The 16,544-nt window shown below is 44.7% G+C and overlaps 4 protein-coding genes across 5 annotated transcripts in view; all 4 read right to left on the bottom strand.

The window, feature by feature from the left end:
• LOC119552616 (myb-like protein AA) overlaps window positions 1-16,544 on the bottom strand; it is a 173,079-nt gene that overhangs the window by 37,673 nt on the left and 118,862 nt on the right. The window lies entirely within an intron of this gene.
• On the bottom strand, window positions 78-946 carry LOC119552611. The gene has a single exon (XM_037862275.1). The coding sequence runs from the start codon at window positions 837-839 to the stop codon at window positions 78-80; it is 762 nt and encodes a 253-aa protein (XP_037718203.1). The 5' UTR covers window positions 840-946.
• LOC119552617 lies at window positions 869-1,592 on the bottom strand. The gene has a single exon (XM_037862282.1). It carries the CDS (start codon window positions 1,486-1,488, stop codon window positions 976-978), a length of 513 nt encoding a protein of 170 aa, XP_037718210.1. The 5' UTR covers window positions 1,489-1,592; the 3' UTR covers window positions 869-975.
• On the bottom strand, window positions 1,567-2,448 carry LOC119552613. Its single transcript, XM_037862277.1, has one exon. It carries the CDS (start codon window positions 2,275-2,277, stop codon window positions 1,684-1,686), a length of 594 nt encoding a protein of 197 aa, XP_037718205.1. The 5' UTR covers window positions 2,278-2,448; the 3' UTR covers window positions 1,567-1,683.

Here is a 16,544-nt window from a genome sequence, read left to right as displayed (position 1 = left end):
CTGACAGGATAGTTAATCCACAGCCGCAATCTGTGACGCCCCACCACTGATCGACGGTATAACTATTCGGAACCATTTTATTGACATAGTAAAATACCAAAATATCGCGATAGCAGAAAGGGGATCGTGGTCACAAGGAGGGGCACAACCGCGGGGCATTGCAAGCGAGGTCCTGTCCCATCCGTCCTCCTGATGTTGTCCTTCATGTAGGCGATGGCCACCGAGATGGGCGGCGATCCCTCCGTGCTCGGCTTCTTGGAGCACGCATCGTACAGGTGTGTGGTATAGTGGAACGGGAAGTTGATGCAGTGCAGCCGGGCGGCCTCCGTGTTCGGCTCGATATAGTTGCGCCCATCGCAGTAGAACTTGCCGCTGTTCATGACCACCGTGTAGCAGTTGAAGAGCTGGGAGTCGTAGAAGGAGATGAGCAGGTAGGACGGGTCGTGGGTGTCGGACCGCTTCCAGATGGCGTACGGCGTCCCGATGGCCGGGATGCGGTCCTTGTACTGCAGCCGCATCTCCTCAACGTAGGTGCCGTGGCAGACGAACTGCAGGATGTAGCCCTCGAGGAAGGTGCAGTTCTCGTCCCTGCATAGGGCCGGGGCGGGTGCGAGGATAAGCAGGAGCACTAGGAGGAGCACTGGCTGGAACACAGGGAGCGGCGAGTGGGGCTGGAGCTGGAGTTTTGGCGAAGGCGGAGTCGGACTCGGTGGCCTGCGGGGCGGCCGCAGGGCATGCCGAGGATGCTGGGGATGCTGGGTTTGCTGAGGATGATGGAGCGGCGGACAGTCGATCCACTTGTTATTCAGACTTCGTGCGCTTGAGAGGCGCACTGGCATTGCTTATAGGCAAATGATTCTTTGATCATTTTCGAAAAATTTGATGGGAATTTCCAGGAGAATAAAAACGGTTCCGATCACTTGTCTCCCGCTTGACAGAAGTTTCTCTCGTTGCCCCCGCCCTGCGATTCGCCTCTTACCATCGATGCCTGCCGGGGGTCCAAGGACGAGGTCGGTTGGCCCCGGAAGGGATGTCCCGGTTGGGGACCCGCCTCGCGTAGTGGATGGCCACGTGATCGATCCTATGCTTGGGGGACAGGCCACAGTGCTTCATCAGCGCCCGCACATAGGAGAACGAGATCTCGAAGCAGTGAAAGCCCTCGGGTCGGATGTGGATGCCGGGCTCCTCGGAGTCTGAGCAGTGAAGACAGTTGAGGCTCAGGCTAACGTTCTTGCAGGGGGATATGGGGGACTCGTAGAAGGAGACCAGCACCTCCAGACTCGGCTCTCGCCTCCACCAAAGAAAGTAGGGCACGTCGGCCTTGACCCAAATGTCTCGGTAGTTCAGCTTAAGGTCGGTGCTGTACTCGGCCTTGCAGGCCAGTGTGAAGGGAATTTCGTTTTCCAGCATAAACTCGCAAGAGTCGAAGGAGCCCTCGGAGGAGGCCAGAAGATATGCGAGTGGCAGTATCCACAGTTTCCCTCTCATGGCTGCCTGAGTGGGGTCTGAAACGGGTTTGGATGTGTACCGACTGATAAATCATGGCTGACATTTCGGCATCGGTAGTAATCGTAGCCCAAGATTTTATTGAAAATAATCAACACTGTAATTTGTACTTGTAATTTTGTCGTTTAACTGGTACGAAAAGAAGAGCATGTGTGCTGGCACAAAATCTATAAATTATCAATAAACAGTCTTCGCATACACGACAACCAGCAACGCCCTAAAGAGACTGAGTGTTCGAGCATCGTTCTTGATGGCCTCGGGGATTTTAACGATGAGGGAGCCGTAGAACAGGATCGGCTTCTTGGTGACATCGTCTCCATCACCCAAGTCTTCTCCGAGGCAATGCCTCTCTAGCTCTCTCGGATAGCGCAGACTGAAGGGGAAGCAGTGGAGTGTAGACGGTGAGACAAGTATAGTTTGGAAGGATCCGTTCCCTGAAGTCCCTACGAAGAATTGGCTAAGCATAAACACATTTTTATCCAGAGCGATGAAGTCCAGGTCTGACAGTTGCGGGGTGTGGAACGTAATCAGGACCATCGAAACGTCGTCGGCGTCCTCCTCGCTGTGCCACACGCTGTAGGACGTGCCCGGTGGTGCTCGGTTGTCCCGAAACAAGGTGTGCATATCTTTAGTCACTTTACCCTTGCACACGAATTTAAAGGGTATCTCGTAGACGAGTGAGCAATTTCCTGAGCTGCGAAAAGCGTGAATTTGAAGTAAGGGCGCCAGAAAATATACCAAAAGTCCAACTAAATTCAAGTGTAAGCGCATGACAATAAATTTCTTCTATTCCTTATAGGTTTCCAATTCTAAACACAAGCGACATAATTAGCAAGGCTATAAGAGTATTATCACTATATGATGCCAAAAGTAAGCCGCAAACACACTTCGGTGTGTTGAAACCATTCGGTTTCACAAAATTCAGGTACTTAAGAAAAAAAGCAAACATTTTTGATAATCTTTAAATGGCAAACTTATTCTCGGTTCCGAAATTCTTTAAAATACACCCTTTGCATTTGAGGGTTTTTAAGAGGAGTAATGTGTGTTGAGTTGTATATATTAGATCCTGAAAAACTCGTAATGATAAAATTAAATCAATTAAGGGACCTGCTATTAGGCACAGTAAAATTAAATGCCTTTATTATTTTCAAGTGTATAAATAAAATGATAGCAAGCAAACTTTTCGTTCTCATTGAAATGCATTCAATTGGGAAAGTCAATATTCAACAAATAAACCCAATAAAAGAAAAAGTTTTTCCGTTCGGGACACTTTTTTTCCGATTCATAGCCGCATGTCATGTCGATGATCCTGGACCATGACCAACTTTGGAAAAAGTTTCTAACAACTTTTGCTAGTAAAAGATGTTAAACATGCTTGAGTTTAATAAAAATAATTAAATCTGATCGCAAGGTTTCCAATATATCTAATTTACATAAGCACACTCTGCAGGGATCGAAAAAAAACAAGGAAGAACGCTATAGTCGAGTACCCCGACTATCAGATACCCGTTACTCAGCTAAAGGGACCAAAGGGAAATGGAGATATGCAAGCAGCAAAGCAATATTGAAATGCGCCACCTACCGGCGGTAGACAGATTTAAACGTTATGGGCGTAGGAGTGGGCGTGGCAAATCTCGCGACGAGACCAATACATTTCAGTTAAAATTTTGTATCTAGCATGAAAATTGTGGGCGCCACAGGTTTTGGCGGTTTGTGCGCGTTAGAGTGGGCGTGGCATATTCGCGTAACAAACATGCGCTGCGCTCAAGCCTACGGAATCTAAATCTGAGATCCCAATACAATCCCAATACAATATCTTTGATAGTTTCCGAGATATCCACGTTCATATTTACGACGGACAGACTGACAGACGGACATGGCTAGATCGACTCGGCTAGTGATCCTGATCAAGAATATATATACTTTATGGGGTCGGAAACGCTTCCTTCTGCCTGTTACATACTTTCCGACGAATCTAGTATACCCTTTTACTCTACGAGTAACGGGTATAACCATTACGAAATAATCGAGAGCATTAACTCTCTCATATAGGTAAGTGGGAATAGGTCTGGCATCCCCGTCAGACCAACCAAAGACTATAAGATGTAGTCTATATTATCTTTGGCCCAACCCGCCACAGATCAGCTTCATTTAAATAACTAAAACTAATGCCCAAATTACTCATCACTATTTTTATACCCGTTACTCGTAGAGTAAAAGGGTATACTAGATTCGTCGGAAAGTATGTAACAGGCAGAAGGAAGCGTTTCCGACCCCATAAAGTATATATATTCTTGATCAGGATCACTAGCCGAGTCGATCTAGCCATGTCCGTCTGTCCGTCTGTCCGTCTGTCCGTCTGTCCGTCTGTCCGTATGAACGCTGAGATCTCGGAAACTATAAGAGCTACAATACTGGGATTTGGCATGCAGATTCCTGAGATTCCTGCGCAGCGCAAGTTTATTTCAAAAGAGTGCCACGCCCACTCTAACGCCCACAAACCGCCCAAAACTGTGGATCCTACAGTTTTGATGCTAGAACAAAAATTTTAACTGAAATGTATTGTTCTCATCAATACCTACCGATTGACCCAAAAAAAAGTTTGCCACGCCCACTATAACGCCCACAAACCGCTCACAAACTTCAAAAAATCGTAAATATGAACGCGGATATCTCGGAAAATATCAAAGATAGAGAAACGGGATTTCAGATTTAGATTCCGTAGGCTTGAGCGCAGCGCAAGTTTGTTACGCGAATATGCCACGCCCACTCTAACGCCCACAAGCCGCCCAAATCTGTGGCGCCCACAATTTTTATGCTAGATAAAAAATGTTAACTGAAATGTATTGGTCTTGTCAATACCTATCGATTGATTTAAAAAAAACTTTGCCACGCCCACTCTAACGCCCACAACGCTTAAATCTGTCTACCGCCGGTCCTTTGGTCCCTTTAGCTGAGTAACGGGTATCTGATAGTCGAGGTACTCGACTATAGCGTTCTTCCTTGTTTGTAAATAAAACTATCAACATATTATAACAAAACTACTTATAGTGGGACTTCTTCTCTAAATAGGAAAAACCAATCGATAGGTAATGATAAAATCAACAGATTTAAATTATTATTTGGCCACTTTTCAAAATATTTCTTAAAGGTTTTCTATGTACATTCTACGTATAATGTAAGGTAAGTATTTCATTGGTCACAATTGGGGTTGCGACCATTTAGCTATTACTTATATTGCTAAATTTGGACAATGGATTTTTTAATGTGTACAAATAACTTGTATTTACATTTTGGACTGAATATAGTTCATTTGTGTATTAATTATTTTTTTATAAACATGAAGTACAATTAATACAAAAGTTGCGCTGAAACATTTATTTATATGCATTCTATTGATATTCACATGCAATAAAACTGTTTATAATAATGGAAGAAATACTTTTTAAAATTTTATTTTTCAAAAATAACAATTGTTGCGGACAATTGTTTTACTTTTTATACAGTTTACCATTCTACCCCTGTCACTCAATCTGTACTTCGAGTTCACTGCAGCAACTACGTGCCAGAGGAGATGATTGATCGGAGGAGGCCAGCAAAAGTAAAAAGAAAAATTCGACAAATTGATTTACATGTTCTTGTACTTGCAGCCATTGAAAGGGCTGCAGCAATAAAATGATTGGGACTCGGAGGAGGGGGCTGGATAAAATTTACTTTCAATTTCGCCCCGATGACAATTTCTTCGATTTAACTCCATTTTATGTGAGATGTCGGGCTGGGACTGGTCCGAGTATGGCCCTTGGTCTTCCTTTGCCTGCCTTTATTAAATTACAATAATAAATGGGGGTGCGTATGTGTTCTGCAAAGCAGCGTCTTGGGAACTGGAGTGACAGCCAGTGTGTAGCGCAGGTGTATTGTCTGGCCGGTATACAAGCCCGAAGAAAAGAACCGAATTAAGCCGGGAAAATGCCAAAACTGCCAGTGAATGACATTCCGAGCAGAACCCTTCTGGCACATATTCAAAGCTGAAATTACAATTCCATCTTACCATTCGCAGACTTCGCTGCCGGCATAGCGCGCTGATGTCCTTGCTACGTCCTCAAACCTCCTCCGCAATATCCATCGAGCGGCCTTTGTGCCAGCTTCATTGTAATTTTAATACATGTCACATGATTTACAGCTGACGATGCCTTCGGCACATCTCCTTCCACAAGCTTCCCCAGGTGGTGACAGCTTTGGCTTTGCTTGGCTTCGCCTTGCGCTGACATATTGCCAATACATAAAAAGATCCACAATCGCTGATTGCAGGTTGTATTAGCAGATGAAGCATTGACAAGCCCCAGTTGCGAAACTCTATAGGAACAGACTGCTCAAAGAGAAAGCGGTCTTTGCTAACCATATCAATAGTAATAGTAAATAGCATTAAACTATCCGATAGGCACCATTGAACGAACACATTTTATAATGAATGGTAGCCCAACACGAAGAGAAGACGCATCTAAGCCACCAAACTGCAGATGAATCCGAATCAAGGAGCTTTAACTACACGGACAGCGCCAACAAGTGGTGCAGAAAATAATTCCATTAGTAAAATAAATAAACAAAGGGCAAATGAATGATTGAGCAGGTACAGTCGCCGTATTCTCCGCCTGTCACGCCCAGAACAGAGCGGACAAATCTCAAACCTGAAGGCGTCGCGTGCATAAACCAGATGCAAACACCCCACAGTACGAACAGTACCCTCCGCTTCGCTCATTTCGCCGAGTCTCCAAGGATGTCACTCGACTGCGGCCGGCTGAATACATATTACATGAGCCGCCCAAGTGGAGCGCACACATATTGACCCATTTCGATGCTGCCAGACAGCCCCCGCACCCAGTCACTCACACGGCACCTGGGCTAAGGAGCCCGGAGTAGTTTTGGTTAATAAAGTCAAATGCCACCAAAATCAAAAGGAAAACGCCACTTACGACTAATGGCATCACGGCATCGGTGGCGAGATGCCACGAGGACCTCATCCTGTCACAACTATCCTGCTGCCACCAGCAGCCACAGCAACAACAGCCACAATGGCCCTTGGATATCTGCCAGAAACCTAGGGCCGCTGCCAAGTTGGGGGAGATTTGGGGGATTTTTAATTGTATTAACATCGCGCACAGTGGGCCAAATAAGCGTGCCGTAACTCACCATAAAAGTCTTAGCGGCAGGTAGAGTTACTTGAATTTTAAAATGATTAATTTTAAATCTTATTATGATTGCCTTGAATTATTATAATAATTTGTCTGTCAACCTATTTCTCCAAATATAACAATCATTTCTTCTCTTAAGCATTCATTCTAGTTGGCTACAAAATTTTGAACATTTTGGCTTAAATATATAACTATGTTAGGTTTATAACGAAAAAAAAAATGATATGAGATTTTTCAGTTATAGGAACTTGGTATAAGTTTGGGTACACATTAGCCCACTGTTAGTCAGCGATCTTAGGGCATCTCCCTGGACATCGCGACTGGGCCTGCTTTGTGTGGCACTTAAGTGCGTGCCGAGGCCTCCAGATATTTGATGTTGGGTTATTTGATTTGGCTCGCAGCTTGATTGCGGCTTTTAGTCTGAGTTGGCTGTCCCTTGCAGGAGCTTGGAGGTATGCAAATAGTTTAAGAGATGCGGGTCCTAATGTATTAGCAATGCACATACTTATGAAAGTCGGAATTATTTTTATTAAATACCATTTAACCATTTTTATACATTTTTTTTATCCAAGTCCCTTTCATACATAAGTAAATCGATTTTATCTTTATGCCTAGTACTTACCACAATAAAATAGGCAAGTAAGCAAAAATGATTTAAGCCATATTTCGAATAGAGATTTTCATTTACTGGGGTTTTTGATTGAAGTGAGTACTTTAATTTCGGGAAAGAAAGAGGCTGTGCAGGCAACTTTCAGAAGCCCTGGTATCTTCTGATCAGTACACTTGGCATAGAGAGTCGTTAGATTTATTTTCACCCAATTTAAATTTAAAACTCAGATATTGGTCACATCAAGAATTGCTTTTAATGGGCTATGAACAATTTCCCCTCGAAAAAAGTGGAAGCAACAAATTAAAGGAGATTGTACTATTCTGTAAAACTACTTATAACTTTGCTGCCCGCCAGTGAGACGTCACGAGACTAGCAAGGACCACCTTTGGAAGCGCGGACGCGTTAAAGGACCTCACGTGCTGCCACAACAAAGGAGCCCCGAAAGTCAGCCGAGGAGCGGAGAAGGAAGCGGGCTCCACACAAACGACAGCAAATTATTCGCTGTCAGGACAGGACGACGGAGTAGCAGTCGCAGGAGCCGAGTGTGCGTGTGGGAGATTCCGCAGGACAGTGCAGGGGATTGGGATTGCGTGTCTGGCAAGTCGGCGACCGAAAATCAAAAGAAAATTGATATTAAGAAATTGCACGAAATGAGTAAATGAAGCGTGGCCGCCTAATGGACTGACGTCTGAGCCAAGGAGGGCGTCTGATTGCCACCTTGGAAAGATGTATTAAAAATTCCACGAAAACTAATCAATGTCAAATGTCCGTTGATTGTTCCACGCCGACGGCCCAGATAGATAAGGCCAGGTCCTGGGCGAATCCACGCGTGGTTAGCTGGAATTAGAAAATAATTTGCTTTTGTCCCGGGTAATTTATTGGCTGCCATAAATTGGCCGGGGAGTGTCGCGAGGAGTGTCATCGGACGGGCGGATCTCTAAGGTTTTTACGATTTTCCCCGGTTATCTGTCCATTTGAGCTTCGCTTAACCCTGCTTGTATACATGTTTAATTTAATTTACACTCGCTTGTCGCATCCTGAATGTGATAGCTTTTAGGTCTTAAAACTTTGGTAATTGCACATTTTCCGCTCAATAAGTCAAAGTGAAATGGGCGGGCTAGCAAGTGCGGCATCATTATTCCTGCATATAATACATTTAGCAGCCAGCCTCGGCCGTTGAATTTAAACGAAAATCAATACGTACAATTCAGCTCAGCTAATAAGCGATTTAAAAGGTTAATCTTCCCAATGGTTAATCTTAATGGTTGATGTCCACCGGAGTTTGAACCAAGTTCACCATCTGCGAGCGCTTTGGATACCTGAATCCTTTTCCAGGGATAATGGTAATGTGCAGCATTAGCAAACAAACTCGAAATCGAGTTCCACGCATCAAGGTACAATGTGCATCGCTGACATTGAGTGGAGGCCCTCGTCAACCCGCTTGCCTTTTGGCCAGACGACAGCTGTCATATTGACATTTCTACTTAACATCCTCGCTCGCTGCTCAATTTTTAATCGGGTTTTCAAGCCGCTTTCGCAGGAGCCGCGTCCAAAGAGGACGGGCAAACTCATTATTTTTATTAATATGATTTTCGCTGCACTTCACCTCGCTTCACTTCGGTGCAATTTGTGCATTTTGTAATTTTAATTTTCATTTTTAAGGGCAGTGCCGGGCTGGCGATGCGATGAAGCTGACAGTGCGCGCCAGTGTCAATGCATCTCATTGTTCCCTCCACCGAACAGCATTTATTTGCAATTATTTGTTTCAAGCCTCGTAGCAGGGGCGGGCCACAAAGGAGTCGCGTCCTGGCTGCCGCCGAACTCTCCTGGGTAAATTACTTTAGGCCCTTCGGCAGCGAATTGAGCAGCTCAGATGAGCAGACTCCCTCCTCAAAGCACCCGTGTTCCCCCGTATCGCATTGCGATGGAAATGCGTTTTTAATTGCTGTCAGAAAGGTTCGCGCCGCCAACTGCGTGTTGAATTATGTCAAACAAGTTGTCAACCGACCGAACGGCGACCTCGTTGACACACTTTACGGATTTCGCTTAAACCACTCTTTATTCTCTCGCCCTGCGGTGTTATTGTAAGTTAATGCTGCGGGCCCGTGGACGTAAACGTGGTCCAGCCATTTCGGTGGGAAAAGCGAGCAAGATCGAGGCGGAGGAGCTGCAACAATGCAGGATTTCTCCATTTCTCGCCAGCACTTTCCGCCCTCTGCCGAGCTGTATGAAATAATTCCAGAGCCAGGTGAAAAAGTCACCTGGAGGCAATTGTCAGACGCAACACTCGGGATGCTGCGAAGAGTTGACCAGCAGAGCCAGCTCCCCGGAGTTGACAGGCTCCTGTTCAGGACCCAAAACGCTCGGCACCTCAGCACCTGCTGAGCAGTGGCTAAATGCTGACTGCTAACTGCTAACTGCTAACTGAATAACTGACAGGTTTCCAGGCCATGGAGAGCTGCCAACTGAGATGTCAGGCGCAGCTCGAGTCCTGCCGTATAAGACTGTAGTCTCGTTTTGCGGCAGAAGGACTGACCTTTAAAGGGAATCAATTTGACCATTGGCCAGGCCGTCGCCTGGCTGATGCGTAATTTATGTAAACTCCCACTGCAATGAATAATAATGCGCTCCAAGGGCTCCCCAATTCCCAGCGCCGAACTCCCAGGACTCTAATCCGGCGGGCTTGACTCCAGCTTATTGAGCTGCAATCGAGGAGCGACAGCCGAAATTGAATAAAAATCGAGAGCCAAGGAGCGAAAATATGGCAGCAAAGGTTGCAGCTGGAGCTGGAGTCGCCGTCTGGTCTGATCCGACCAAAACAGGACTGGGCTGAATGGGGACTAGGAAACATGACAGCAAAAGTTTTGTGCAGTTTCCTCGGCCATGTCATTGGCCTGTCTGTAAATCTTGCCGTTGTGGCTTGCAGTCAACGTAGAAAATTGACTTGATAAAAAGTTTACTATTTTACTAGATTCCTTTTGCTCCTCCGCTGCGTTTAGTCTGCCATCCCGACGTCCGTTGGCCCTGTAAGTTGTCAGACGCTCTTTTGATTCTCATCTGCACGCTTTATGAATTATAATAAAATGTGCAGTCCCCGGGTCTTCCTTTGACTCTCTAAGAGGCCTAGTGCTCCAGCTGGCGAGGAAGGGCGAATCGAAGCCGTGCTAGTTGTCGATGCTGAACTTGAGGATATTCCTGCCGTCTAGACCCTCTCGGCAAAGCCTCCTGCACCAATATTAAGTTATGCAGATGTTTTTACAGGTCCCTTTCTTATCTGCGTATCCATTTACATTCAGCAGCCGGAAGACCAGCAAAGAGCCAATAAATGTTAAGTTCCCCCTGAATAAAGTCTGCGCCGTGTTTACCGATGGAAAAAATACAATCTAAAGAAAACAAAATTCTAACATTTTTTAGTTACGATTCATAAAATGTTTTGAGTTTTGTTTTGTTTTGTTGAAAACCCCTTTGATAATTCAAAAAAATGCTTTTCTTGAAGTCTCAAAAAGGGGCTTAAAAGCACATATGTTTGTGAGTACTTTAAGGGTTCTTTTCACAAATTTTAGAAACATATTTCGTACATGAGAAATTATAGGGTATTTATTACTATTTGAAAGTACCTGAATTCACAAAGATATAGTTGTGTAACAGGACATTCTGACTTATAGTCTGGACAACTTGGGGTCCTACTGTGCAAGTATCTTCTTAAGAGGTAAAAACACGTCTACTGCCACATCTACATACATTTCCACGAATCCGATGTACCATTTGACAACAAACGTACGGGGATTTAAAACGAAGTAAGATGAATCATCTTCCTGAATCCCATAATAATATTTAAAATGGATTTTAACCGATTTATGGCATTTCATGTACCCTTTGTAGGACTTTCGGATCCTCAGCGCAACACCATCCCCCAGTATGCCTCCTTGAAATGACGGCCACATGCAGTTATTTATGTTGTCTGTATGTGTTCTTTTTATTCGATTTTGGGGCCCAGGTACAAATTGATATTTATTCCTTCGGATACGGACTGAGGAGAGGTTATCTCATTAAGAATGGAAGTCCCGCAAATACCAGCAGTCGGCTTTAAAGCGGTTAAGTTAAGAAACGGCTTAAGCTGCGCAAAAGTTAATTGCAAGCTTCACAGGACCTGCATTCGAGCCCCAGGCTGTCTAATTCCGAGATGTGTGCAGTAGCTACTTTTTCAAGTCATTAGCAGGATAAGCGCTTAAGTCTACAACAACATACGGAATTGTTTTACGGCCAGGCCAGCTTTTCTAGCTGATAAGACTCATAGGCTCTTCCACATACTTTTTATGACATGCGTGTCAAAACACGCTCAAGGTCTGTCCAAATTTAGAACGATCTTTTCTGGCACACATACATATTTCCTCTACTCGATTTATGATACAGGTATGTGCTTTTATAAATTGTTTTTCTGGATCAATTACAAAGGTAAATAGGTTTTTCATTGCACAAAAGCTAACATTTCTTTTTAAAACGTTACATTTTATCTTTTTATCAAAAAAAAAATTGTCATTTTTTTCGAAGAACACAATTTATTAATTATTTTCATATGTAGCATTAACACGAATGTTACATATGATATGGTTTAAGTTTAACTTTTATATTTAAACCAATTTCAAATAAATTTAAATAAAACAAGACAGAACGCTATAGTCAACTGCGTCGAATATCGAATACCCTTTGCTCAGCTAACTAGCTACAAAATAAATATTATCTTTACATTTTATCTTCATTACATTTCAACATTTTACAGTTTTCACTTTTGTATAATGGCTGTGCCGTCATGGCAAGCGAAATAGAATAAAATTTTTTTAAATTTTTATCTTTGAAAATGTGGACGATACAGCCAACATTAATTTTGGGTCAATTGATAGCTTCAACGTGCCAATGTTTTTGAAGAATCGATTGCAAGAATATGATCTTACAGTGAGCGAAAAAAACACGCTCACAGTACTAGTACCTAATTATGAAGTAAGTGGTTGTTTATAAGGGTATTTAGAATCCTTCCCCTCTACCACCGGCCTCTGAACTTTTTATGTACTTCCCCATTCCCAGGATCCCCTTCCCTGTCAGGACTTGGGCCACGGACTGACGTTCTGAATTGCCTGCTAGTGCCGCCTGCCGTCAGGCTCAAGGGTTCCAGGACTCCGGGACTCCGGGACTCGACACTCGTTGCCGGCCTTACCTACGCTGCACTTCATTTTGCAACTTTCGAGTGTTGCATGCATGCTGATCCACGGCTGAGTGTGTTGGTGTGTGCGTGCTTACAAAATAGTTTTGTACTTACTTCTACTTGAACTTTTCAGTTGGCTTTCTTCTGCTTCTGTGTCCCCCTCACCGACTATTTTTTCAGCCGGAGGGGCACAAAAATGTTGCCGCAACTTTTTTGCCTGCATTGTTTTTGACTGCAGCGCTCTGGCCGGCCACCCCTCTTCATCCCTGTCCCCCAGCTGCAGCTCCAACTCCAACTGCCGCCCAGCCCGACTCCCTGTGAGCTGTTTCTACGGCTTTTACTTTGCGTAGTTTCTCCTGCAACTGTCTTCCCCTTGGACTCGCCCCTTCCCGCCCAGCGCTTTCTCTGCTAGTGAAGCCTGTAATTTATTTCTTGTTTTGATTGAAATATTGCTTTACAAGCAAAAAGACACAAACCCGCACAGCCAGGACGAAGGACGCAGGTCGCAGGTCGGAGGAGGTTCCACTCGGGCTGAGCAGCCAGGCTTAGCAAATACGCAACATAGGCTGGATCGGGCGGTCGGGTGAGGAGGGGGAGGGAAAGGGGTGTCAGCCTGTCTGCCAAACGCATACACTTCATTACACGCCGGAATACACTGGGAGAAACGCCGCCTGGCCGACCGCTGGCGGAGCTTGCTCCCGGGCACTTCGATTTCTGCCGGTGCATTTGGGCCAACTAAAAAGTTATTCGTTTCCCAGCACAAGGACTTGTCTTCTGCCTTCGCCCCTTTTCCTGGATCAGCTTGTCTCTCCGTGTTTGTGTTTTCCTGGGTGTGTGGGCTTAGCAAACAGGCATATTTCAATCAAAATTACATATTGAATTCTCACAGCAACCGACCGAAAAACTCCGACCAAGAGCAAACTTTCAGCCTCAAGAGCTGTTTTTGTTTACCGCCCCCGTTGTTGCTGTTTGATAGTTTGCGAGTTTAGAAAATGTGCAATTAACTACAGGAAATTAGTGTTTTCAGTTAAATTTTCGTGCTGCTTTTTGCCGTTGCCAGGCTACTCGGAAAGTAGTTCGGCAGTCGGTTTCGCCTTGAGAGCCGCCTGTGAAAGCGCTATCTCCCCGAGCTGATTTATGTGCTTCCCGCCGGCAACTCCCGCCAACAATCATGCAAATAGTCCCAGGCATAAGCTGAAGCCTTGGCCCGACAATGCAAAATTAATTCCGAGTGCTTGTCATTTTAATACGTCTTCAAATCCGAACGGTTTTGAACGGCTTTTGTGTAGCAGATAATGTCGGCGATGGCAGGACGAACGACGGCAAGGATAGCTATCCCTGCAGCAGAAGTCAAATTGAATCAACAATATTAGCAACAAAAGACCAAGCCGGGCTCGCCTCACCTCACCGACCCCAGCAGAAGTTGGATGGCGCTGAAACCCTTGCACAGCTTCATCATCATTATCATGCTCAATATCTCCGAGGCGGCTGCCATTTTATATTATAAATTGCATTATAATTCAAATTCTGCAATAAATCTCAATTTCGAGCACAAAGGCTGAGAAGGACGCCGTCGGGAGGCGGGGCAAAAGTTTATAGCCCTCGACGCACCTTGAAACGCAAAATGGAATCACCGCCCAGGCAAATCAATCGATTACGCGACTTAACTTTTCAATGGCCTAAACGACGGGCGAACAAGAAATGGAAGACGGGAGGTGGCGAATGGGCGAGGAAGTCGGGACTCCTTTATGTTTACCATAATAATGGAAGGGCCAGGACGCCGACGATGGACTGTCAGGCTGGATTTCTTTCATCCAATGCCTCGACCTCGCAAAACGAAGGATATTGCAGGGGGAAGCTGAGCCGTCGATGCTGGATTTTCCTTTGTGCCTGCAGTCGGGATAAGTTTATGATTGTGCTACTAATAGTGGCTGCTTTTGACTTTGAAATGACAGCGGATGGCGGGCAGAGCTGCCTTCGCTATGGCCAACTTTAATTGTTAAGATGCTTAGTCTAGCACTCCTACCTGTGGAATAACTGGGGGAGAGAGAAACAAAAATGGAGTCCGCCTTTAATCATCTGATTTTGGGACATAAGCCGCTCCTTTCTCCTCTCGACACCAGTATGCTTTCTAATAAGCGATAAATCTGTGCCAAAGCTGGCAAAAGAAAATTGAATCAGGCACAACCTGACTTAGTCCCCCACTTCTGCTCCGGCTCCACCGGCACCAGGCAAGTGCCAATGGCAACGATTTATATTAAATATTTAGAGCCACACAACACAGAACAGCCCAGCACAATGCTCATGTATGCCGTTGTCTCTGCCAGGGTTGCCATTGTTGTGTCTAAAGCAATAACTTTTGCATGAGCCCGGGACAGAAAGGGGTCACCGAACAAAGACAGGTTGCCGCCCCAAATCGAGTTAAAGTGCAAAAAGAAATGGAGAGACCTCGGGGTCTTTCCTTTTCTGCACAGAGAAAAAAACTGGCACTTCAGATATAATTCTGGTCTGCTGTTGGAGGAATGATGTATTTATGTGGCCTTCCTCAGTACGAATACACTTATTGCTTGACAAAAATAATTCCTAATACCATGCGTATGCGCAGGAGGAAAGGGCTACGTATCCTGTACTTCATCTGATAATATATGTGTAAAATAATAAGAAAATAATAATTATTAAAATCCAAACAACTCCACAAAAGTAGTGCTTTGGTCATATTAAGTTTTGCCCTTCCATCAAATGGTATATTTTTGCTTAGTGCAGCTTTTAGGCTGCTCACGCCGACACTTTGACCCGGTTGGCAATTCCTCAATCAATTTCGAGGACATCGGGCATAATGATGATGGCAGAGGTGGGATGCGAAGGGTGGTAATATATGCATTAGAGTAGCGAGCTGAAAGGCCCAGAAATCTTTCAATATTCACACCCACAAATAAAGGGGAAGGAGGGAAAAGGCGCGGTATTAACATAATTTAGCAATTTTCATAACCTCAAAAGCTTTCTTAACCCTTGTGCGCCAAGGTAATGGCCATTTGGCAATTTAATTTCTCTCACGCACAATCGACGAACTGGTCGCTCCAGTGCCCCGGCAATCCCCTTTTCCCACCCCCTTTTCACCGCACGCACACACTCACCAAGAATGCTGGGGAAAATCTTCCTTTTCGCAATATTGCCAGCCATAAATCCTGCTTAAATTGTGCATGCAGAGGATTTTTGTTCCAGAACAGCAACTCCCCAGTTCACCACCCCGAACCCTCAATAACCCTCCAGAACCCCTCCGTGCCACTTAGCCGCCTGCAAATTCCTCACTTGCTCATCTGCCCCCACTTTCTCCGCACTCCGCCCCTGACTCACTCACCCTCTCGCTCAGACGCACGTTGGCTTGTCTTTGGTTCGTGCATATGTTAATAACCGTTAGCTTTGGGCCCTGGGCCCCTTTCTCCTTACCTCTCTTTTTGCCCCCTTTTGCCTGCTTCTGCCCGTTTTTTATTTGATATTATTACGATAATTTATTTGGGCAATAAATTTCGCAGAGAAAAATGCATTTACATTTTCCTTTGTGCCATAATTTCAAACTCTTAGCTTCCGCGCCAAAGTTACGGGATTACGAGGGGTTAACCCACTCAGATCGATTCGGGGCGAAACTATTTCAGCCGTAACTCTCTATTAAAAGCTCATTTGAATCCTTGACTTCGCCATGACTCATTGAAAAACGGGTAAACAGCAGGAACTAAAAAAAAGCGCGATTGAAAATGAGTTTCGGTCGTAAATTTTCAATGAGCTTTCCACACAATTGCAGTTGGATGCATTTTTCTCGACTATCATCGGTATAATTATTATTATTACCATAGCTATTCAATGGATTTTATGCATGCGAAACCAAGAAACCGGGAAAAATAGGTGCTTAGAGGAATTGTTAAAGTGGAAAATATAGGAGGAAGTAGGAAATTCAAGAAGAAATGCAATTATAAAGAGCTTGTTAAGTCAAAGTTATAGAATGAAAAAGATCGAACCAGTAGACAAATGAAAGCACAGCTGT

This window comes from Drosophila subpulchrella, chromosome 3L (assembly GCF_014743375.2).
Source record: "Drosophila subpulchrella strain 33 F10 #4 breed RU33 chromosome 3L, RU_Dsub_v1.1 Primary Assembly, whole genome shotgun sequence".
NCBI classification, from domain to species: domain Eukaryota; kingdom Metazoa; phylum Arthropoda; class Insecta; order Diptera; family Drosophilidae; genus Drosophila; species Drosophila subpulchrella.
The sequence above is the reverse complement of the archived record's forward strand: the minus strand, read 5'-3'. Positions and strand labels throughout refer to the sequence as shown.